Source organism: Mycteria americana, chromosome 1 (genome assembly GCF_035582795.1).
Source record: "Mycteria americana isolate JAX WOST 10 ecotype Jacksonville Zoo and Gardens chromosome 1, USCA_MyAme_1.0, whole genome shotgun sequence".
NCBI classification, from domain to species: Eukaryota; Metazoa; Chordata; class Aves; order Ciconiiformes; family Ciconiidae; genus Mycteria; species Mycteria americana.
In genome coordinates this window covers 65,022,063-65,045,781 of record NC_134365.1, presented here as the reverse complement: position 1 = coordinate 65,045,781, position 23,719 = coordinate 65,022,063, and the positions used below count along the sequence as shown (strand labels likewise).

The 23,719-nt window shown below is 44.6% G+C and overlaps 1 protein-coding gene across 1 annotated transcript in view; it reads right to left on the bottom strand.

The window, feature by feature from the left end:
• The window catches only part of TMEM178B (transmembrane protein 178B), a 226,516-nt gene extending 203,918 nt beyond the window's left edge, over window positions 1-22,598 (bottom strand). Inside the window, exons 1-2 of the mRNA XM_075503437.1 lie at window positions 22,221-22,598; window positions 20,531-22,096 (exon numbers count right to left, since the gene is read on the bottom strand). Of these exons, the coding sequence (XP_075359552.1) occupies window positions 20,531-20,912 (382 nt within the window). The 5' untranslated portion in view covers window positions 20,913-22,096; window positions 22,221-22,598. The remainder of the gene's footprint in view (window positions 1-20,530; window positions 22,097-22,220) is intronic.
• Between the last annotated feature and the right edge of the window lie 1,121 nt (window positions 22,599-23,719).

The window sequence follows — 23,719 nt, the reverse complement described above, 5'->3', positions numbered from 1 at the left end:
AACTGCAGTGAGCAGTTCTCGTACCGAAGCCTTGCACTCGTGTTCAATTGCTTAGGCTACAAGTCAAAATGGAAAGTGACTCGTAATGATTGCAAATCCCTCTGGGAAAAATGAAAAAGTAACAAGCATAAGACGATGGAAACGATTTGGTTGACACAACGTGCATCAAGGAAGAGCTGCGTTATTTATTTGTGAGTGACACTGTTTGAAAGGGAACATTTACATTTGCAGCTTTCACAGAAGAAATGAGTTCTGCAGAGACAGCGATGTTAGAGGCATGGTGGACTATTCAAGAAAAGACCCAACATTTTCATTTGTAAAGGTAGTTATATGAATTGATATAAAGTCTCACATTATTTTTCCTTGGACTTTTTTGGGCAGTGGTTCAGAATAACAACTTTAAAAAATTCACTTGAAAATTTATCGGCCCGGGCACAAAATCTTCTTCCTTGCCAGGAGCGTAGTAAAGAAATAAATGAACATCATTTTACTCCCTCCTCAGGAAAAAATACATATCCCAGCCAAACAGGCAAGTGGAATTTGGCAAGACTGAATTGTTGACGTGCTTTTATTATACCAACAAATAAAACGTTAACTGCAAGTGTTACATGGCACTTGCCTTGTATGTAGGTCGTTTTCTCTAGGCAAACCTCCTGCTCAACTCAAGGGAATATTTCAAGGTACTCACATGGCAATGAACCTGTGCAAGAAGGAGTGATTAGTAAGCCCCTGGGAGGTTTGGTCTAGAAGGCCTTTCTCATTTTTTCCTCAAGTCTTTTCACAAGCAAAAATTAATGCTGGGCAAAATCCGTGTCCCACTGAAGTCAAAGGCATGCTTGCTTCCAACTTCAGCAAGACTGACTTTGCTCCCCTGGACTTAAAAGCAGTTTTGCTTGAGCAAGAACAGAGTAAAAGCTATGTGTGATCTTCAGCACATTGCCTTGGGCTAACTCCAGGGAACATGATCCTCTCAAAGCCCAGCTGCAGACATGAGAGCTTATTTAAGACTACTTTAAAATGCAAATTACACTGGTATGCTCATCATATGCCAATGGATCCACCAACATGGAAATATGCACAGTCCACAAATATCCGTGATCTGAGGAGCCTCACCAGAGCCAGGACACTGAGAGTTAAGAGTGAAAATCCCAGATAAGGGTCCATCCTGAACTTACGCAACGAAGACCAGACTATCAGCATGGATTTACTCTGATTTTTCATGCTTTTCTTGGTTTAAGTCAGAACCCCTAACCTTTTTTTTAATATGGATTTTCTACAGGCTCACCAACAGAACAACTGACAGGCAGCCGTGAATTGCAAGGATATAAATACATCTGAGGGCTGTGGTGGTCAGAGCTGATACAGTAAATGATTACTCTAACAGATTACTTCTCAGCGCTGCATTTTGTAGAAGCAGTCTGATCGCTGATTATTCCAGGTAGCAAGGAAAAAAAAAAGGCACCGTGATTATTCTCACTTCATGATTTTGGCAACCTGAGCCTGTCCTGTTGTGTCGATGCCACCCACAGTGCCAGACGCATGGCAAATTCCCAGGGCTTACACGCAGGGCAGAGTTACACAGGTCCTATGGATACGGCCGTCAGCAAAGCGGGAGCAGCTCTCCCATGGGCAGCAAGAGCCCGCGCAGGCAGAGCGCTGCAGGGGGTCACGGTGCGTGCAAGGAGGGGATTTGCGGCCGCTTCCCCACCACGTGCCGCAGAGCACAGGAGGCACCGGGCAGCGCAAAGGGGAGCCGTCAAGCCAGTCTTCTTCCATAAATGATCCCACAGCGATGGCTGTGGAAGATCTGCATTGCCAAATGTGAGGCATCCAAGGGTGAGGGCGACTGGGCGACTTTGGCAGGTGTTGGTGCTGCCTGGAGGCTACGACCTGTCTGCATTGCTGAGAGTGCGGGTAACCTTGGCCCTGCCTCCTCTCACCCTTCCCTTGCTTCTTGGTGCAAGGCAAAGCCATGGGGACCACAATCTCTTGGAGGTCTTGCCCCTGGCCTGAGCTCATTCAAAGGGGTTAATTCCAACAGGCTCTTGCATCCTCTCACTTACTCCTCTGTACACACATCCCGTGCTAGTCACAACCTTCTAGCAAAGCTGTATGCTTTGATACAGGCTATACTCTGCCCACGACGGCAGAAGGGACATGTTCAGTTATCTGTCCTCGCCCCTGATGGAAACAGGCTGATCCCTGCTGTGTTTTCACGAGAGCTGTGTCCCATCTAATTTTAAATGTCACTTGTAATAGCTGTTTTTTCTTCCCCAAATAACTTTTGCAGCCCTGCAGTTGAAGTCATCTGAAACCACAAGATTGGAGTTTGAATGGCCCTTGATATTATCAGCGAGCCGAGCCATTGCTCTGTGCCTCAGCCACCGTTTTCCCTTTCCATCGTTCATTGAGATGTACACACAAATCCGAAGGAACCAGTCAGTCAAATGTGGTGAAGCCATCAAACATACTGCTCCTCTTCCGTGGCCGAAGAAGCCTCCCTAAAGCCGGGGGGATATCTAGGTAAGTGCAGCCAGTGGAGGGATTTAGGACCTCCACAATGCGTGGCAAAGCTGTCATTAAAGCAACAGAGCAGTACTGGGATCTTGAAAAATGCAAAGATAGTAGCGTAACCAACGAGGAGGTCTTGTTTTATTATAAATTATTCTCAGCATACCACAGTACGCTCTTGAGTCTCCTGAATTCGCTGTCATCTGCAACACTTGTATCCCCTTGGAGGAATTGCTGCGTTATCCAAAAGCTCAATTACGCAAACTTATTCAGGGTCCCTTATGATGTTTGGGCTATAAGGCTCGTGCTGTACATTGATTTGTCTTCTCCTCCTCCCTGCCTACCTCAGGGCCTCCTCTCCCATTTCATGTACACTGGCTTCCTGGATTGCAGTGGGAATTGTCTCAAGGTCATACCAAGATGCTTCAGTATGGCTCAGCTATGAAAAATGTATGTAGCCCAAAATATTGTTTAAAAGCAATAGATTGAAAATAATGCCTGTGGCCTAAAGGAGCCTTGATTTATTTAAGATACAGGGGTATATATGCACACTTTTAAAAACTGCCTGTACTTCACCAGTTAAAACAATGAGAACAAATGAGGCTGTGATCTGTCAAGTGATCCTTCGTCACTCCCAACACAGGCCCATAATCCTTCAGTTGTGATTATGCAAAGGAATATTACATTGATCCTGTAAAATATCTCTGATTGGATCAACGTTATTTTCTCTCGCATTGACAAGGTCTTACCAGAGAATGACTGTAATTCCACTGCTAACACTGTCTTAGTGAAATCCCCCAATAAATCCTCCAAGCAGCACTGTTAGTAATACTTTTATTAGACTAACTAAACAAGATATTTATATGCAGGGCTTTCCAAAGGACTCTGGTTCCTGCTTCAGTTTCTGGAGGAAAACTTGATCAAAAGCGCTCTGCTGGAAGACTTGCCGCCAAGGAGGCTCTGCACAGACGTAAGTGGCAGGTGAAATTACCCTTTCAAGACTCACAAGGTTGGTCACAGATTTGCCCTTGTCTGCCCATACTACAGTGAGGACCCAAATGTATCTTTGGCTGAAAAATCTCACAGCGAGCCTGGTTCACAGGCAGGATTGGAGTTCAGGGTGTCCCCACACCTTCCATAAACATGCTGCCAGTACAACAGTTTGCTAACAGTCAAAGGGGAAACATGTTCTTTGTGTACCTGCTATCATTTCAATATTTGTTCAAGGCCAAATCCTGGCCTTCATACTCAACCAAAGACCTGCTCCCCTTCTAGCCACTCCTGTCTCTGCTCACTGGTGCTTCCATTCCCGTCCTCTCTTCCCCTCCACATTTTTGTGTAAGTCTCCTCTGATTTTGTCTCCATTTTCTTTTCTCCACAGCTCCAAGCTTTCAGTCCCAGTGGTTTCATTCCCACACTGACCTCCCCTTCATTCCTGAAGTTCCGTTGTCACCGTCTGGCTTGAAACGCGATGCTCCAGTGAGATGAACGGCAGACTCCAGTGATCACCTTGCCGAGTGATTTTTTTCAGGCTGCTTGAGTGCTCAGGTACTCACTGCATCTCTGCTTTCCCTTGGTTCATTTCGATAAAGTTATCTCCAAAGCTGTGAGAGCTACAAACGTACCTCTATCTTGCCTTCCTAAATCTTTAAATAGGACCATAACAATCATGAATAAACAAAGTACTGTGTCAAACATAAAACTCAAGCACAGCTGAAAGACCAGTGTATACAGCCATACATCAATTAGCAGATGAAAAAGCTACGAAGACAATATGTCAATAGAAGAATATCAAACAAACAGCATAGCAGACAATATGCCTTCTTAAAACCTTTGAAACTAGGTTGGCATCTGTGGTGGGTAAACGGGCTCTTATATGTTTCATGTGACAACTTTCTCCATATTCTTTACAGCGATATACTGAAATGTCAGAGAAGTCACTTCTCAGCTCCCAGGCCCTTAGAAACAAAGGAAAAATAATTGATATTAGCCTTTGAAAAGGAACAGCCTGATGGTAAAAGAAACTGTGACTATAATGACTCTATAATGACTATAGAGAGGACTCCTGACCTATTTCCTCCATGCACATCCCATCCAATTTTTTACGTGTCCTCTACCTTCTGGTTCAAGTATCTGTGCACCAGATGCCTAAACTATGGTGTCAACTTTGAAGGTCATTGTCATAGCAGTGATGGATAGCAAAACTTTCTCAAATGAAAGTTTAAACTCAGGAGCACTGACCTGCCTTAAGGGGTAGATTCTGTGATAAATGTTACTGCTGTGAAATTGCACCATATAGGCAGCCCAGTCTGCAGACCCTGATGGCCTTGGTTAATACACATAGACGGGGTCCAAGATGCATGAGACAAGCTCAAGGACTCCCACCCATTCACCAGCTAGGCTCCACCAAATCTACCAGAAAGTTTCTGTGGCCTCTTCCAATGCCATGCAGAATGATATGCTCCTGCTCTGGAGGAGGGGTGCAGGTCAAACTGGCATTTTAGCACAGACCAAAACCCTAGAAAGAAAGCGTTGAAATGAATTGAGAAGTGCTCATATCTGATCTTTAAATGTTAGGACAAAGTCATACCCTACCCTACCCTTACACCCACCCTGGTGGAAATTGCCACCAGCATGGATAGAAATGGGGCAATCTCTGCCCTCTGAGAGCTGGACAGTTGGATCTCATTTCAAAACATGGACACTAAAGACAAGCACTGAAACATTATCACAAGCAGCCTGAAAAGTCTTAGTCCCCAGAGGAGGTATTTGAGTGCCTAACTCACGTGCCCAAGATGAACATTCAAACAACTTAATTTTCTAGGTGACAGATACAATTGTACCATCCCACCACAGCGATCAAGTGCAGGTCACCTCAAAATGCAGGTCCAAGAACTCCCAAAATGCCATGAACTACACTCAAAGGGAGGAGAATCTTTAAAGAAGACATGTCCTTCCAGTCATCCTAATGCCACCAGCCAAAACCTACCCCCTGGCTGAAGTACAGCAACACTACTAAAAGGATGCCACGAACCCTTGGTTTGAAGCAAGGCTGGCAGCGGGCGAAGCAGAGCTTGGGCCTGAAGACTTGCCTATGGCTCAGCACTGCAGGCAACTTTTTGCTAAGAGAAATCCTGCTTCTTTCGCCTTCCTCTCCCTTTGTACTTGTATTCTTAGAGACAAGCACAGGAAAAGAAGACTTTGGTGCTGAAGAGTTCATCTGCTCCTGCTGCTGCTTCTTCATTTGAAGGCATTGACAATGCAATTAGTTGCTGTGTCACAGGTGGGATGCTAACAGTAACTGGTGAACAAGAGGGGGAAAGATGTGCTACCAGTTCTGGTGTGGCACAGAGTGTGGGGGACTCCGGTAAGGACAGGACAGGGTTCCTAACTGCAGGGATAAGAAGAAAAGGCTGGGGGGAAGGCAGAAGCCACCCCTGTAGTGCTATCGCTGTTGGTGTGAGGCCAGACCTTACGCTGACATACACCTCTCCTCCCTCCAACCATTCAAGTAGTCTCTCTCTCCTTCCCTCGAAGGCACTTAAACAAGTTGCCCCACTTTTTCCCATGAAACCTCCTGTTTAAAAGCCTCTTTCCCAGATTGGAAGCAAGTCCCCATGCTTTCCCCAAACAGAATTTTCCAAGTCCTGAGGCCAAGATGCTGTGCAAGCCCATTCTGCAGCCACTTCATCACTGGGAAACGGGACCTTATGGAGTGGTCAGTGTGAGACGGTGTTGTCATGCTCCCGTCCCCACAAAGCTGATGCCACCTCTGGGAGTCTGTGGCTACCTCTCCCAGTTTCCCACTAGGATCAATGAATCACAAGGAATAGCATTTGAAAACTGGAGGCTCCTCAGGACGCCAGGTAGAAAGGATTCCTCTTTCCTCTTCGATATGAAAGATTATTTCATAGAAAAAGGACAGATGGCTCAGGTCTACAAAAATGACCACAGAAAACCATGTATCTCTGCCCTTCTTCCAAACCCTCAGCAGCGTATAGTGGCTTAGCATAGCATCCCTGTGCCACAGATATACGGCTCCTAAAAAGCAGCTGTCTCGCATTCACGCAGCTCAGCGCACAGGCAGAGGACCTCATATCCAGCTGCTCCCATGTATGTGACATGCCCATAGAGGCAACACCAACAACCTCTAGTCTCCCTCTCTCGGTCTCTGCCACCACCCTTTCTGGTTCACCCGGAGCAGAACAGGGGCTGCTCTTCATAAGGCTGTGGTCATTCCTCAACAAAAGTAGAAAACAGAAACTCCTTCTCTGATCCACCTCAGGTACAACCCTCCTTCTCCAGGTACTCAGGTGCAGAGCTGGGTAACAGTTTCTTCCAGTAACGCAGAAGGCAGCTTTGCTACCCGGAGTCTCAGGCAAGGTTCCCCGAACATCCAGACAGGCAGAGCATCCCAGCTTGTCTTGCTCCATCCTGATTGATGGAGCCCTATTTCCACCTTTTTTGGGAGCTGAACTATAGCCCAAAAGGCTATCCTAGACGATCCTTTCCTATCTTTAGTGCTGTGGAGCCTTTCTGTTCCTCGTAAGACCTTTCCCCAAAACTTTTGTGAGAATTGTGGTCTGCTGCTGCACACACAAGTGAACAAAGCCCGGGAGTGGGTGCCTTTAGGCCTCATAAGCTGGTGGACCCTGTGGCAAAATCCTTCCTACCATAAGGAAACTCACCCAGCATCACCAGCCAAATGGCTGAACATTTTGTGAACTGAAATACACATCTCATGGTAATTTAAATATGTGCAAATATGAGTTTAATTCCGCTGCTGCCAGCCATCCTGAATGTTTAAATATAGTACGGAAATTCTCTTTTATTTTATATAAACTATTTTAATGAAGAAGTTGAAGGCTCTGCATTCTCCTGGCTTATGAATACAAATGGCTGAGAATCTAACAGTCCTTTGCTGTCGTTGAGCTAAGGCAATATGAAATGCAAGCAGACGGGGGAGCCAGGAAACAAAGACCCTATTAACTGCATTATCTAAAGGAAAGCTATGTAAAATGTGCATTAAGTGCACACAGTCCTCATCCCCAGTCCTTCCTGGATGCGTGGGGTGTCACAGGAAGGAAACAAAGTGCAGCTCAGATCCAGGTGAAAGAGACAAAGCAGCTGGGATGGTGCAGCTGGATTTGTCTTCGGTCCCTTCCCTCTCACCAGACACCCATGGCTGGTATCAGGCAGCCTGGTGACAAACACTCCTTCCATCAGGTCCTGTTTGATACAGAGCTGAATATGCTCCTCACTGGGGGAAAAAAGAGGAATTAATAGTAATAATAAATTAATCCTTCACAGTCCTATGGCATGTTTCACAAGGACACAGCACTAGAAAGGACCGGGTTCATTTTTCTTGCATAGCAGGCAAGTATATCATATAATCCCTCTTCCTAACTATATCCATCTTCATCCTTAAAACCTGTTAGAAGTGCTGTGGCCTCATCATTCCTTCCAGAGCCCCACTTCAGCACAGCTTCCAGCCTACATATATTCATGGCCCTGACACACCGTTTTCCCTGCTAATGCTGTCCTTAGCTTAAACACATCTTCCCCCTCTCCTGTGTTTAACCTCATTTCTTCTGGATAACAATTATATTTGTAAAATAGATTTTCCATTCCTCTCCTCACACTAGTAACCCCACTCTGGACCTGCTTTGAATTCATCTTTCTCAGAGGTGGTTAACAAGAATAGCAAAGATTGTAACAGAGAAGGCTTGATTAACACCTTGCCCACGACTTTAACATTTCTCCACTTGAAATATCTGGTCAGCTCTGTTCTTCAGTCACATCCACCTGTCTTCTGATCATGGCTCCGCCACTCTCTGTCTGCACTTCAAGATAGGTGCGCCTGAACGAACCCCTTGTCCCCACTGAGGTGTGCTCTGTGGTCACATCCCAACTGCACGTTGGGTGAGATTCAGGTATGCACCTTTCCCACCCTGAAAGGAAACGCGCTGCACTACCTGGGCAGGAGGAAGCCATCTGAGCTCCAGTCTCCTCATAGCCTGGATGTCTGGGGGACCAGAATTCCAATGTGCAACACAGAGGGTATTTGCCCAACAACATAAACACGTCCTCCAGGACCAAAAGTTCACACTGAAAGAAATGTCACATCTTTACTACCACCCAGTCCTCAACATTACCCAGTTCTTCGTATATAATATTCCAGGCCTTCTTTCTCTTGGCAATGTCTCATTCTTACGGCAGCAGCAAATGTCATAACTTCATTCCTTTGTGCCCAGCCCAATGAGAGCTATCACCTCCCCTTACAGACCCTGCTCCAATGTCATTAATGACATTATTAAATAAGGTTGGTCCCATACTTCAGGAACTCTACTGTTGACCTTCATCTTGATACTCCCTCGCTCAGCACTTGTTGCTTTCCTTTGATCAGTTCCTTAAACACACGGTAAATTGTGTACTAATTACCTTAACATTGTAACAAACCATTTCCTTAGGAACAGAATATAAAATCCTTTACCAAAATCCCGATAACTTAGGTCTAATGCATTTCCTTGTCTCGAAACCCAGTTATCTTCCTACCAAAATATATCAGGGTAGTTTGGCACACTTCAAATAGAAAAACGTATGTTGCATGTTTATTTCATTTCCCCCCGTGCATTTAATTAATCTTTCCTTTAGAACTTACATTAAACTCTGCTTGCTATTATTATGATCAAACTAAAAGGTCAGCTGTGGCCCAGACAACTTTTTCTCCTTTCTTTAAATATAGATTTGCTACTTTTCATTCCTATTGTACCATCCTAATTAGACAGATTTATTGAAAATCCTTTTTACTGGACTTGCAATGTCACTTACCACATCTTTCAGAAGTCTGAGATGGAAATTATCCAACTTCCCAATTGGAGCCCATTAAGCTATTTGAGTTTTTCCATTTCCCCTGTTCCTGTTAGCTGGCTCCTTTGTCTCTCTGATCAGTGTAACATTCCTCCCTATCTCTTTAACCATTATGGAATATCATACGAGCAGAACTGGGTAATCTTGAGGACTGGTGAATAGAAAAGGGATGAAATTTAAGACAAAACACCAGCTCGTGCACTGAGAGAATAACAATGAGAAATTTCTTTCCAATGTGAACTTTTGTCCTGCAGGACGTTTGCACTGTTGGGCAACTGTCCTCTGTGTAAAACCGGGACAATTCCACTCTTCAGAAGTCCTTTATGTTTAAAGATCAAGAAGTACAGTATTCAGATACTGTCTCAATGGGAACCACCTAAGTACCTAAGACAAAGCAATGCAGTTGGATCATCAGCTACCATAAATCAGCATCACCCCTTCAAAGTCAGGCTAGCGACCTTAATTTACACCTTTAACATCTGATTGAAAAATGGTTTTGTTCCTTTTTTTGTTTCTGTTATAATATTTATGTCATTAAATGACCACTGGGCAGAAAGCAAAAGTATCTACATTATAAAGGCTCTTTTGCATATTCAAAGATATGTGCTGATTAATGGAGACACAGAGACAAGCATTGTACATTCATATTTCAGCAGAAAGACCTTTTCAAATAGTTTCTGTTACCCAATAAAATTAGCATAACTGTTTCACCCTATTAGAAAGTCTAGAAATACATTTAGGAAGGTTTTTTTTAAATGTCTGCTGTTAAAACTTAAAACCAACAAGAGGTCTCAGAATTAAATAAGGGCTGCGACGAGAGATTCTCAATGACTTTCCCTCGATCTGGTGGGATATCTTAATGGGACCAACTTTGCCATATACATGGGACATCCTGGAACCTCTGTTCCTTTGCGGTGTTTCAGCTTGCATGCTATGGTAAGAAACAAAAGAATCAAAGAAAGAGCACTTTGAAACAGGTAGGTCAGACACTTACTTACACTGAACAGAGGTGGCACAGGGGAATGAAGCAGTTTCAGAGCCTGAGCGTGTTCCCTGTCATCTGACGAGAGACGCTGATAATCACCCAGCTCAGGACATACAGTTTCCTTCTCAACATTGAGTGCAGAGTCCCTCCGGGGATGACTGAGGTGGAGCTGCTGGAAAAAGCAGCTGGGGATACTAGGAAAATCCTCTCAGCTCTGCTTTAAGGGGGTGCGAGTGCCAGTTTTCCAGCTTCTGTGGCACCCCCAAAGCACATGAGGCTACTGCAGCTTGTTCCAAGGTTACACCTCCACTGGAGTCAGAAACAGAAGTGGGCACAGACAATAGCAGGCCACTCAGTAAGGAAAAATCTGACCGTGAGCCCAGCAGAGCAGTACCTGGATGTGCCAGATTGCCATGGGGTCTGAGCAGTTACTTCCGACCCAAGACTCCCTAGCTGGCCTGGCAGTTATTTGAGAGACTGCAGCGCTTTAAGTGCAGAAGCACTGGGATGGGGGTACAACAGGCTGAAAAGACCTTTTCCGTAAAAGCCCCTCAGGTCTGTAAATACCTTTCTCCACCCCCCACTTTGTGGAAAATATCCTGAATTTGTAGTTAATATTTGTTTATCTGCACTGGAGGTTCCATCTGAGACTGCAGCGCAGTTGTTCCAAGCATTGGACAAACTCGCTGACTTCTGCTGGGGAGAACCATGCTGACACCTCTGTATGACACCGGATGAACTCGCAGCATGAAGGCAGGGCAAATTATAGAAGACAGTCAGTGGTAGTGACCTCTCTGCCCCTTAAGCTTTATGTTTTAGTGTCTCCTCCATTCAGACTACAACCCTGTTTGATCCTGTCAGTCACCAAAAAGACAGGGCTTCATACTGGGCCCTGCCCTCTCCCCCCATCTTCCTGCTCCACTGCTTGGACCATCCCCTGGCCTCTTTCTGCAACAACCATTGGCCACCACCTTCACGCTAAGCTTGCTTGGCCTTTCTGTCTCCTCAGATCATCAGTATTAAGGACTCCTAGCCAGCTCTCAGTCTTTTATCACCCTCTATGATTTCTTTCCTTTCTCCACATGCTGATGTTATCCATGCTGCACTCTTTCATTCATAGACCTTTTGCCCTGCATTCCCCTATCTACTCCTGCCCTCCTATCCCAAATCCCAACTGACCCATACCAGTTGGTCTCTGCTAGGTCTCACACAGCAGAGCATCTCTAATGGCAACCCCGCTGCCTGGCTAACTTTCTCCACTCTAAACGCATTGTTCCCCCATTCAGTTCTGCTCATTTCCTAGACTTGCTACTCCAGCTCAGCTCAGTTAAATCTCAGACTCACAGTCACAGTCACCTCTTTGCCACATTTGGCTCATTCCTCAGACCCTCCCACCTCCTCCAGCCCCCACTTCAGCTGTTACACAGGATTTCACCCAGTTCTTCCATGAGAAAAATGACAAACTATGATCTTCCTCTTCCAGTAGCTCTTCCTTCTGTTTCCTCTTCCCCTCCTACAACTCCTTCCTCATTCTTCTCTCCCACAGATGAAAAACCTCCTATACAGCTCTCTTCCTTCATTTCTTTTATTTGCCACTGAGCCAGTCTTATCCTATCTCCTGACTTTCCTTATGGCCATTCTTGTCCTCTCGTTCTCTCTTCTCCTTGACCTCTCACACTCCTCTGATAACTCAAGTACCATTCGATCTCTTTCCTCTTAAAATATTCTCATCTTAAAACATCATTTCACCTTAAAACATTTATTTTCCTCTCTAAATACCGTGTCTTTTTCTCTCCTCCCTTTCATCACCAACCTCTCTGAATACAGCAGGTACAAACGCCGCCTGGAGCGCCCCCCCCCCCCCCCCGCCCAGTTCAGTGCAGCTTCCTCTCCCTTGCAACTGCTGCTGCCAAAGTCTCTACTTAACACAGTGGGCAAATTTCAGCATAGTCTGAATACTCTGTTCTCATCTGCTGCAGCATGTCGGCTACCTTCACTAGTCTCCTGTGCTGTTTTAACCTGAAATGGTGTCTTTCTTCAGCTACCGTGACATTACTCACTTCTCTTGCACTGCCTTTGGATCTGCTCCTTTTGCATGTCCTCCAGAAGACACTTTTCTTCTCCCAGCTCTGCCGGAAGTTCATGGGGCTTTTCTCTTTCTGTATTTCACTCCTTGGTAATTTCTATCACAAACATAGATTCCACTACCATCTCCATGCAGCAATTTTCAGATTCACTCCTCTAACACAAACTTGTCTTCCTAGGTCCACACCCCACACCCCTTCCTAGGTCCACAGTCTCTCTAATACTCCCTCATAGACATACAGATATCACACTGAGCTTATCGTAGCTAAAACAGAGTTCCTAATGTTCTTCTCCCTTCTTTACTATATGCTCTCTTCAGTAATTCTCCTCTTGATCATCACAGCCAACGCTATTACTTTCCTTGTTGTTCTGGTCAACAACTGGAGCAACATCTTCATCTCACGTCTCTCACTACATCCATAGATCCAGGGGATGTCTAAGGTTTGCATATTCTTTCTCCATCCGGGCTCTCATTATCTCATGCCTTTATTACTACAATATTTCTTCTTCTGACCTTTAAAAATGTGATCTTGCCCTCCGTGTATCTTTTCAGGATGCTGCTAGAAATATAATTTTCCTAACACATCACTCTGACCACGTCATTTCTCTTAGCAGCTGTAGACTGCTGTCCCAATATCTATCTCATTAGTGTAATCTACTTGTCTTCATTAAGGAAATGTCAACTTCTTCCTACAGTCAACCAAAGAGGTCAATCCCCATCACCTACTCATTAATTTTTCAAGCAGACATGACCCATGAATTTTCTGGTGCCATCCCTCCATCTTTGGAAGACCATCTTGTAAACATCTGCACCTCTTATTCATTATCCTTCTTTACAACTCTTCTAAGAATCCTGCATTTCATGGTGCTTACAGGACTGTGTTTAGCCTGCTGGTGTTTTAAAACCACTACCGGTCATGCTGAACATAATTACCTTGTCATGTCCTTGTAGTCTCTCATAAGGCTGCATTACTCGCCAATATTTAAAATGCAGCAACATGTCAAAAGGACAGGGACGTTTTTCTGATCCATGATTAAGGCTCATAAATCCTACGGTAGAACTCTAACTGGTATTAATAATAATGAACAAAATCCCTATTATACTGCTACTGAGCTGAGGTATGAGAGATTAAGTCACCTGCCTCAGGTCATGAAGAAAGACTATAGCAGAGCTTGGACTGAATTCTGGCTTTGTAAGCCCTGCCCTAACTGCAGTACTACCTTTCTTCCATCTATTTTGGTAGTTATCTACAAAGGATTATGATTTCAGCAGGCTCAGCTGGGCAGTTCTGAATATTTATTTGTGGAAGAATTAGGCTTTATGAGAAAGAAAATGGGGAAATTTCCATTTTATAGTCTGATTTCTCTCCTGCAGAGAAAATACGTTAGTTTACATTCTTTTCTTTTAAGTGGATTCTATTCTGAATGGTCTGTTAAGGGCACTTGGATGCCAGAATCCACATTCTTTATTTATTTATTCCTTAAAAACTAAGCAACACCATCTCATTTCTTCCTTTTGCTCTTAAAGAGGTGAATATGTACTCAAGGGTTCCAGCAACACTTTGTTAGCAATGAGCCATTAAGTAACTTACATTATAAATGATTGTCATTATTTTTGCAGAACCTACAAAACATAAAGTCTTCTTCCTCATTTACTGGCTCTGCAATAGTTAATGAACTCGTTCCACTCTTGAAGTTATTCTGAGTGCACAGAAAGACTTTTTCAATGAGAAAAAGCAATATTAATATGGATTTTTATTGCTGGAGATGACAAAATAATTTAGATCATTTCACCTCTATTTAAGTAAAATAATTTTCTGTATTTTTATTTTTACAGTAAACAGAACACATCTGCACTCATGCAATCTTTCCTCCACACTTTTTAAAAAGTTTTTAAGCAATAGGCAGAAAGGATAAAAATGCTGACATTTCTCAAAAGGATTTGGATGCTCAATTAAATGAACAGGAATTAAGCATGCAGTCCTGCAGGCAGCTCTGCAAATATCAGTTTCTCTTGAGAAGGGCATGATCCCGTCATTTTTACTCAGGCAAAATTTCCATTTGTCTTCACCGGCAATTTTGCTCGAAAGCCAACAGCTTGATTGAAATTTGCCCTTTAAAACAGCATGATTAAAAACAGTTGCAGCTCTGTTAAATTACATATATGTTCTTAGTATTTTTAGCAGATATATATTATCAAACTAATTATCTCAGATGTGTCAGAGGAACGTGTCAGGTTCTCATTACTTGTGGTAGAGATACTTTTTAATGAATTGCTATTTAAGTTTGATGCAATTAAAATATTAAAATTGGTTATTTAAAATATGATGAGCCAAATCCTCCTGGAACTCACATGCATGAAACACCAGTGATTTAATCCATTAAATGATTTTAGAAAATCTCTGAACAAGAGGATGTCTTTGCTGTATCTTAGAAACGTGCAGTTGTTTGACTTCCAATCTACATCGATAGACTAAGAATAATTACGGCATCGAAAACGGTGAAGGCTAAATACCTGGGTAGCCTAAGATTAACTCAAAGGCTCTTTACTGCTTAAATTTCACTGGATCCCTCCAGCAGAACTCTGCTGTGACAGAAGGGAACACAGACCTTGTGTTGGCCTTTCTATCCAGGGACAATTTTAACCTCAAAGGAAACACTAAAGGCCTGAACTTGCTGCATCACCACGTTCAATAAAACATCTACTATTGACTTCGCTAGGATCAGAATCAAGACTTCAATAGAGTCCCTTTTATAATGAGTCCATTTGGAAAACGGTTGGGATTTCAAGCACAGATTTTAAACAAAGCATTTGGATTCTTTAATGTATGAAGACTACATGAAAAAATGGCTGTCCTAATTTACCTGGCAAAACCATTGCATTTTAAAAGTCAAATCTACAGCATTGCAAGGTATTGCAAGTAGTGTTATGAAAAGAACTCTTTTTACTCCTAGAGATAGCTGCAAGTAGCCTCTCTTCAGGCTTTTCCAATTGTGTATAAATAATCCCTAGTGACGGCCGGAGTAGTTCCTGTTAAGCCTTTCTTCCTCAGTTGTGCCGTGCATCTGACAAACCCAAATAGAGAATGCTTTCATCCCAGAAATCTTGCATATTAATTGAGGTGGAGATAGGCTGCACGGGAATTACTTGCCTTTTTTTTTTTTTTCAGTGGTGGTATGGGCTAAGTATACTTGCAATAAAATGTTTTAAAAATAGGATTTACTATGACTTCCACGGATATTGGGGGAAGAAGGAAGGCAAAAGAGGGATTGAAATAATAAGGTCATTGTAATTTTTTTTTTTTTTTTTTATAAAATTGGATTCCAATGGCAGGCAGCAGAGCCCCATCCAGACAGGTTTAACTGGCAGCCTTCCAAAAGCGAGATGAAAGGTCCTCTGAGTAGTCATTGTCTAAATGGAACAGACTCTGGTTATTGTGCAACTTCTTCATCTACTTTATTGTACCTTTATAATTAAATGATGTAATTCCTTTTTTTCCTTTCTTGTTTTCCTCTTGACTAGTGCAGGAGAGCATCTGAGCAACGTTGCCGTAGGATGCAGACTCACTCTGGGGCTTCCCGGTTTTTTTCTGGGTCACTACGAGCCATATACAAGGAGTTGTGAGCTGCTGGTTGCCAAAGCAGGACATAAACTCTGCCTTCTCCCGGCCACAAATGGACACTTACCTGCATTTCAACTGTCTGCTTGCTTAGTGGTGGAGGTGGTTGGTTCACTGGGATTTTTTGGTGGGGTGAGGGAATGACGCTTTTGCTAGAAACTCAGTGGTAAACAGGCAAACAGTGGATCTAATAGGATATAGGAAACACTATATTCAAAGGGGTGTTAAGCAGCAAGGCTATTTAATTCACGGAGGAGACTGGACAGACACCTAAGAATCAGAAGAACCTTGGAGTATTGCACTGAACAAACCCAGAGCCAGCATTTCCTGACTGCAAGGCTTTAGGGATCAGGAGTGAAACACTGGTCCCGAGATGCTAAAAGACTTGATCAGATGCGAAAGCAGAATCAGAAGACCAGCTTTCTAAGCTCTTTCTTTTTGACTGGTCCTTCTATACAAGAGTGCTTTCCTTCAGTCCAAGTAGTCCATTCACAGGAATAAGGATTATTCAGGTGAGTAAAAGTTAGCAAGACTGGGCCCTGGGTTTGCATGTTCAACTCCAATAACTTCTTTATTGACTGTAATTTCTGTTGTTTCTGGTTTGGGATTTTTTTTTCATTCATGATAATAAAGAGAACAAATTAACTGCCTAATTTTGACGCAGCTTTAGAATATTCTTCAGGCCTTTGGTCTCATGCCTGCCTGCCTCTCCCTGACTATGCTTACTTGTGACAGTCTGTTTTAATTCATTGCTTTTTTATCTAATAGTATTATTTTGAAATAGGCACCTGGGTTCTATGGAAATATAAAAAAAGGGATAGGAGAAATATAAATAGGACCAATTATTTTATATATGCATTAGTGTCTATTATATCTATCCATAAGAAATCTGAAGTAACAGATCTCCAGTTTTTCTAGCAAAATCCAACATAAAGGTTTTGATTTATTTGCCAGAAAGTAAAAACTAATAAATACAGAGTAGAATTACAGAATTCTGCCTATTCAGAAACAACTGTTTTTTAAAACCACTGGCATCAGAATACTGCCACGTACCATAGGGCCTGATCCGGCCACAAGCCATTGCCTACAGCTTGTATTAATTTCAGCAGAGTTCATAAGCAGAATAACTGCAGGGTATTTGCAAAGCTAGTTAGGCTCTTAATGACTATTTTTTGTTATCCTTTGATAGACAAACCTACCATTCTCAATACTGGAAGTTTTGCCTAGGGAAAAATGTAGGATCTGTCTCAAAATAAATGGATCACTTAGATCCTGTCCAGCTTACCAATTAAAAAACCAAAACAAAACACCAACCCTTAACAGCATTTACATTCAATTACATATAGCATTACACACAATATTTGGGGTCAGAACCTGCATTAGTTTATCCGGTTCCGGAAGAGGTGTGCTAGATTAAATTAACAGCCTGCAGAGGAAGGAAAGTAAAAGGCCTATGTACCAAAGAACATCCTCTTTTATATGGTATTTGCCGTGGTGCTCATACAGAGAGAGATTTCATCTCTGCAGGAATATGCACCCCAGTCAGGGTATTTGATTACTACAGGTAGAGAACATCTGCAGCTCTTCACACCTGCACAGGGCATGCTCTGCCCAGGCACCCACCCCTGCAACCTCTAACTCCAGACGAGCGTCTGCCACAGAAGAAAAACTAGAAAAGCGAGGTGGTGCTGTTGGGATGAACCTCGAATGCCTGCCTCATTTTGAACCCATAGCTGTTCTCAACATCGGAGAGCGACGGCAAAGGTACTTATTCCACTTTCATCATACAGCTGAGGATTCTAAAGAAACAGTCTAGTAGCTGGCCTTAGGTGGGAACAGGGACACTAGTTGACTACCCATGTAAAGCTGGCTCCTTTTAATTCAGTGATTGCAGCATACAAGGATTTTTAATGGACGAGTATTTTACACTACTTTTTGGTAAGGGGAGAGTAAAATCCATTAGTTCTTTTGATCTAACGCAACATAAAGTCGACGGGCAATCCTAGAATATCTCCAGTTTTATTTCTGAGCAGGTCAAACACTTTATTTTATCAAATTGCCATTATACTTGCTTTTCTATGTTTTAATCTGGAGGTGCCAAAGCAACACGCCTCTATAGCATTAGTGCTAACACCTGTGACTCTTCATCAGGGCTGAGAGTTATAGTATAGGTAGATCCTCACTCCAAAAATGAACTATAATGCTGGTATTCAGTGTTACGAGTCTCCCTCCTTTAACATTTCTCTCAGTGTACAATGAAGTTTGTTAAATGTGTACCGAAAACCTTTAAAGAAGGCAAGGAGTCACACACACCGATACCTGCACGTACCTCCTTCATGTGCACAATTTGCACTTCTGACGCTGGGGCAGCGACTCTGCGAAGTGGCTATCGGGCCATCTGCACACACATATGTCCAGGAATATGTGTGCAGGAATGCACGCTGTACCTGAGCCCAGGAATCCCTTGCTACCAGCTGAACGCTGTATATTTAGAGTTTGTTCACTACACATGCACGCACACACACTCTCATTCACACACTCATACACACGCACACAAACACACACCGATTACAGCAGGATCTTTTGAAGACTAGCTTCTCCGGCATTTAACCACCTCAACTTGAGTTGCCACATTTTCTTTATGGCTAACACTTAGCAGAGCTGCCCTTACACATAACCCAGTGCCAGGCAATTTCAGCAGTTTCTGGCAGGAGAAACGGACGTTCCTGAGGACAAGGCAGGCAGTGGAGAGGACAAGGCAGGCAGAGGAACGAGTCTCACTTATTTCAGCATGAAAAACCTCTCTAATTACTGAAACTCCTTTTGCCAAAGGTGAGCTCTGGTGATATGTTCGCCCACTGTCAAGGTTGAATTTCTTTGTTTATGCCCTGAGCACAGCGAGCACACATGGCAGAGCGATCCAGCCCTCCGCGGCCAGCTCAGCACATCCGTGCCCTCACCTAGGCAGAGAAGAGGAATCCCTCCCTCGGCACTGAAACCAGCAGCAGGGTGCCAGGGTGCTGACAGGCTTTGGACATGTTCACTTGACCATTACAAATGCGACTGAAGCCATCAATTAATTTCATAGGGGTCGTTAAATAGCAACTAGACATTAAGGGTCACTAGCAACACAGACAAGATTCCAACTAGTGATCTAGGTTCCCTGCTACACCACCTGTTTGTACTGTTTCAGTGCAAGTCTATACCATGCTATTCACCTCTACGGCTCACTTTTAAAACATACGGAACAAAATATATACATTGGCAAACACATGTGAGAGTATATCCCTCGTGGATAATTAGCTTTAAGCAATAATTCCGCTTGCAATGTCTGAAGAGGGAATTAACACAGGCTATCAAGGGAGTTTGGGACAGAGAACACACTTAGAAAACAAGTATTTTTAAAGATTGCATAGTGTAAGAAGCAATGATTTCACTGTGATGGAAATAAACCGCTGGGGAATCATCTGAATGCAACAGAAGAACCATGGGAGGGAAACGTTATTTTGTTGTATGGAGTAACCATGCCGTGGGTAGCAAAGATGCTGTCATCCTTCACTGAAACCTTCATCACCCTGCAAAAATATACATCTTTTGTAAATGGGATGTTTAGGCTGGGTTTTATGCATATCTCCCCTTCCTACACTTCGGATCAAAGAAACATTTGAGGCAAACTGACCATCACCTTGAACAGGTACCTTGGGGGAAAAAAGAAGAAGAAGGACCAAAAGGCAAGGAAAAACATAGCACAAAAATGCTACAGGCAAACAGATGCATCTCCACCCCAAGAGAAAATTATTCCTTTCTAACACTCCTAATAAATTCATGTAATGTTTTGTAGACATTGAAAATATTCCAAAACATAGCTCAGTGTAAACAGCAAGCTGGGTTTCCTCCTGCTCTTTAGTGTTTCTCTTTGTTTACTCTCCATTTGAGGATAGAAAAAGCCTACATGTGAGCACTGCAAATGGTGTATTTCGGGACTGATGGGGCATTCAGTAAGGGAATGATGAAATACAGACATATGTAGCCTCCAATAAAATAATATGTACTTTGCCTGAGTCACCAGGGTCAAACAAAATTTAAAAAAAAAAATCCAATGTCTGCTTTATTAATACTTTTTATTTGTATGTGGAAAATAATCTGATACCATGGTGATGGGCAGACTATATTAAGCTTAGAGAGACAGAGACATGAGAAAGACATTCTGGGGTGTGTCTGCTCTCACCCCCACTGCCTTCTTGCTCCCAAACCTCATGCCTCAGCAGAAGAGACCCCATGGGAAACTGCCCTGGCAGTGCTTCGGGAAGCGATGCCCAGCCAGGCCAGTTCACCCATCGCAAGGAGAGGTACTTGGCTAGAGATGCCAGCTCCCATCTGTGAGCCCAAATGGCTCTGCTCAGCTTCTGCTCAGCTCAGGAGGGCCTGGCACGTTCATTTGGTAAAAAACAGCCCTTACCTTTGGCAATCAGCTCCTCCAGCTCTTGGTCGAATCCTTGTCGGTGGCATTTCCTCCAGAGCCCCATGTTGGTCGAGTTGTACTGTCTGTTGCACTCGTCGACTGCGCTCATAGCAAAGATCTGCCTCCTGTTTCTTGCCAAGAGGAGTTTCCCTTCCCAGCGGTCCAACCTAGACCTGCTGGCCCTGAGAGGCAGGTTGTTGTTGGAGTTATAAATGAAGCCAGGATCATTTCTCTTAGTGGTGATGCTCTTGCACCTCTCTCTGTGCTTCCTGGCATCAGTTTCGTACCAATGGTCAGAGCAGATTGCCACAGCCAGCATGCCCAGGGCACACAGAGCTAAAGAGAGGCCAGCATACAGCAGTAACCTTCCAGCAGCCATACCTCAGCTTCACAGAAACACCATGGACATCTTCACAACAGGCAAAGCCCTTGAGCGTGAGACCACGCAAAAACCTCCGGAGCAGCTGCTCGGTGTCACTTGGCAGAGACTGCCTCAAACATCCCCAACTCCTGTGGCTCACATCCACGCTGCGGAGGGATGCTGAGAGCGCTACAAAGTTCTGCCCTGGAGGCAGTCCTGGAGTCTCATCTGCCTCTTCTCCTCTGTGGAGGAGACCTGGAGAGGAGAAACACAGCCTTCCACCTCGAATGGGAGCAAGCCAGTGACCCACCTATATAAGGATGTCCTGCTCCCCTCACCACGAGCACCTGAGCGACAGGGGCTGAAGGGATATACCCCCCCCGAAGAGACCTGAAAGCTACGGCTGTTTGATCAGTCCATTAATCTCTTTCAATCTGGCCAGCTCGGAAATCCAGAAGAGATGGCTTTCAGATCAGCCGGCTCACCACAGCATCATCGCAGGACAGAAAAGTTCAGCAGCTAGAGCTCTCCCGCTTGCAAGCAGCCGGTTATCCTGGTTTCAGGAATGGGTGACTTGCCTTTTCTTTGTCAGTGGCTCAGCAAGAGCATCATCGTCTGGACGGTGGGTCGCTTGCTTGGGTTTAAAGCGGGGTCGAAGGGGAGGGAGCATGAGGGGGGAGCAATCTGTTGTTGCTGCCGCTGCCGCTGCTGCTTTAAATCGTGGCTAAAATACAGCCTCCCCGGCTGGAACTGCAAAGGCAGGCATGCACAGGTCTCTCCCTCAGCAGACTTCGCTGACAGTCACTGACACCTTGGCTCCAGAGACACCTCGGCTTCTCTCTGCCAGCTTTGCCATTCACTCGCCTGCTTTTGTCGTCTGCGCTGACACCCAGGCAGCGTACCGCCACGATGCCTCCTGCCCCGGAGCGCGCCGGCAGCGCTTGGGCTCTCCCGGCGAGCGCGGCGCGGCAGCCTCCCCGCTGCCGGCCCGGGGAGAGGCGGCGGGGGCGGCCGCAGCCCCGGCAGGACCCGCCGCCGACCGCGCACCTCCCGCTAGGCAGCACTGGAAGCAGTCCTCGGCCCCAGCATCGTTTTTCCACCACCACCCCCCCCCCTTCGGCTGGGATCTGAGAAGCTTCCTTCGTCCCCGGCGCTGGGATGTGTTGTGCACAGTTTTCCTAACACGGCGGCACGTTAGCCATCTGCAAGATGAAGGCAGGCAGGCAGGGCTACGGCTGGCTGAAAGGATGCTAAGGAATGGGGAGGGGAGGGAGGTCGGGGGAAATCACACCAAAACAAACCCGGGGGGGAGAAAAAGCCACACACCTTACACGGGGAGAGGAAAGCAGCCCCTAACTGTTGTCAACAGCTTTCGGTCTGCACCGTTTCTCTGCCATATGGCCCGATCTCCACGTCGGAGCTGAGATTTTTAGCTCAGCAGCTTCATACGAATCGTATCCCCAGCATCAGCAGTTATATATTCAGACATATTTTTTTTCTCCTTAAATTTCCACTCTCTGTCTCTCTAATGGGAATAACTCACCCATCTTGTAGAGATCAAGTGCAACAGAAGGCGAGCTGGAGTCCCCAAGCTTTAGAAATCTCATTTCACCGTTTTCAACCCAAATAAGAGCGAATCCAATCTTCTGTACACCTGGGAATCTTTCCTTGTTCAAACACCGAGCCCTGCAGCCTTGGCTAAAGCCTACAGACAGAGAATACAGAGCGCTGAGCCAAAAGCCAGTGATGTCACCCATGCAACGTGAGACTCATTTCTTATTTCTCTAGCCTCCTTAAAGATAAACTGCACCACTTCCCAGGCAGGAAATGTAGAAGCCTTACTGTCTTAAGAGGGGAAAATGTAAAACCTGGATTTAACTGGATCCTGCTCATTCTTGGTCACAAGCCCTTACATTGTGTCAACCAAATCCAAGACAAGCGGAGCTGTTTCTTACTGCACCAAAAAAATCCCACCCTACTACGTAACACTGAGCGTGAGCTTGAAAAAACCCTGGATTCAAGACCTTCTGTGTGATCCAGAAAACTGAGGCCTCCAGACTCTGAACTGTAGTGTTTAAAAAGGAAATAAGGACGGTCATTTCCCTTGTATCAAAAAGCTCTGGGTCCTGGCACATCCTGATCTGTGAGTACCACAGCATCCTGGAGCTGGCAGAGGAACCTAGTTAGCCCCATCCAATATTTGGCTGCCACGCACCAGCGACTCCACAGCATGAATAACAAGCAACGTGGTCGCTCTACTGCACCAAAAAGTCCACAGCCCGATGCCTCTCCAGGGACAAGTGCCGCAGAAATCTACATCCACGCTGGATCCTACCAGCTTTTGGCCCCTGAAGCCCAAGCCATGTCATCTGAATAGAAAATAAGCACAGCCTTTATTGGAGCCCCTGGGTTGGTGATAGCCCTTGGCCCCAAGCGGGGAGTACCAGGATTTTGCTAGTTTTTAACCCTAGCCACACAAATTGTACTTGCTCCAGTGGGGAGAGCAGAGGGGGGACATAGTAGCTCTTTGTGTATCAGAAATACATACCTGGATTTTCTTCTGGAATACAGCTGCATCAGAAAAAAACCCCACACAGCTGGATCCTACCAGGTTTTGGCCCCAAACTAAATTGTATCATCAAAAAAGGCAAGACGTCTCCTTCCATTTTACCTGGCAAAACCAGGTCCTAAGTCAGCTGGGATTTTCAGCTATGGAAGGGCATCTCTGCCATTAAACCATTTTTGTTTTGAAATATCTAACCCCCTTGCATGATTAGGAAACTCGCAAAGGAAAGTCAGTCATCCAAACCAGAGACACTGTGATC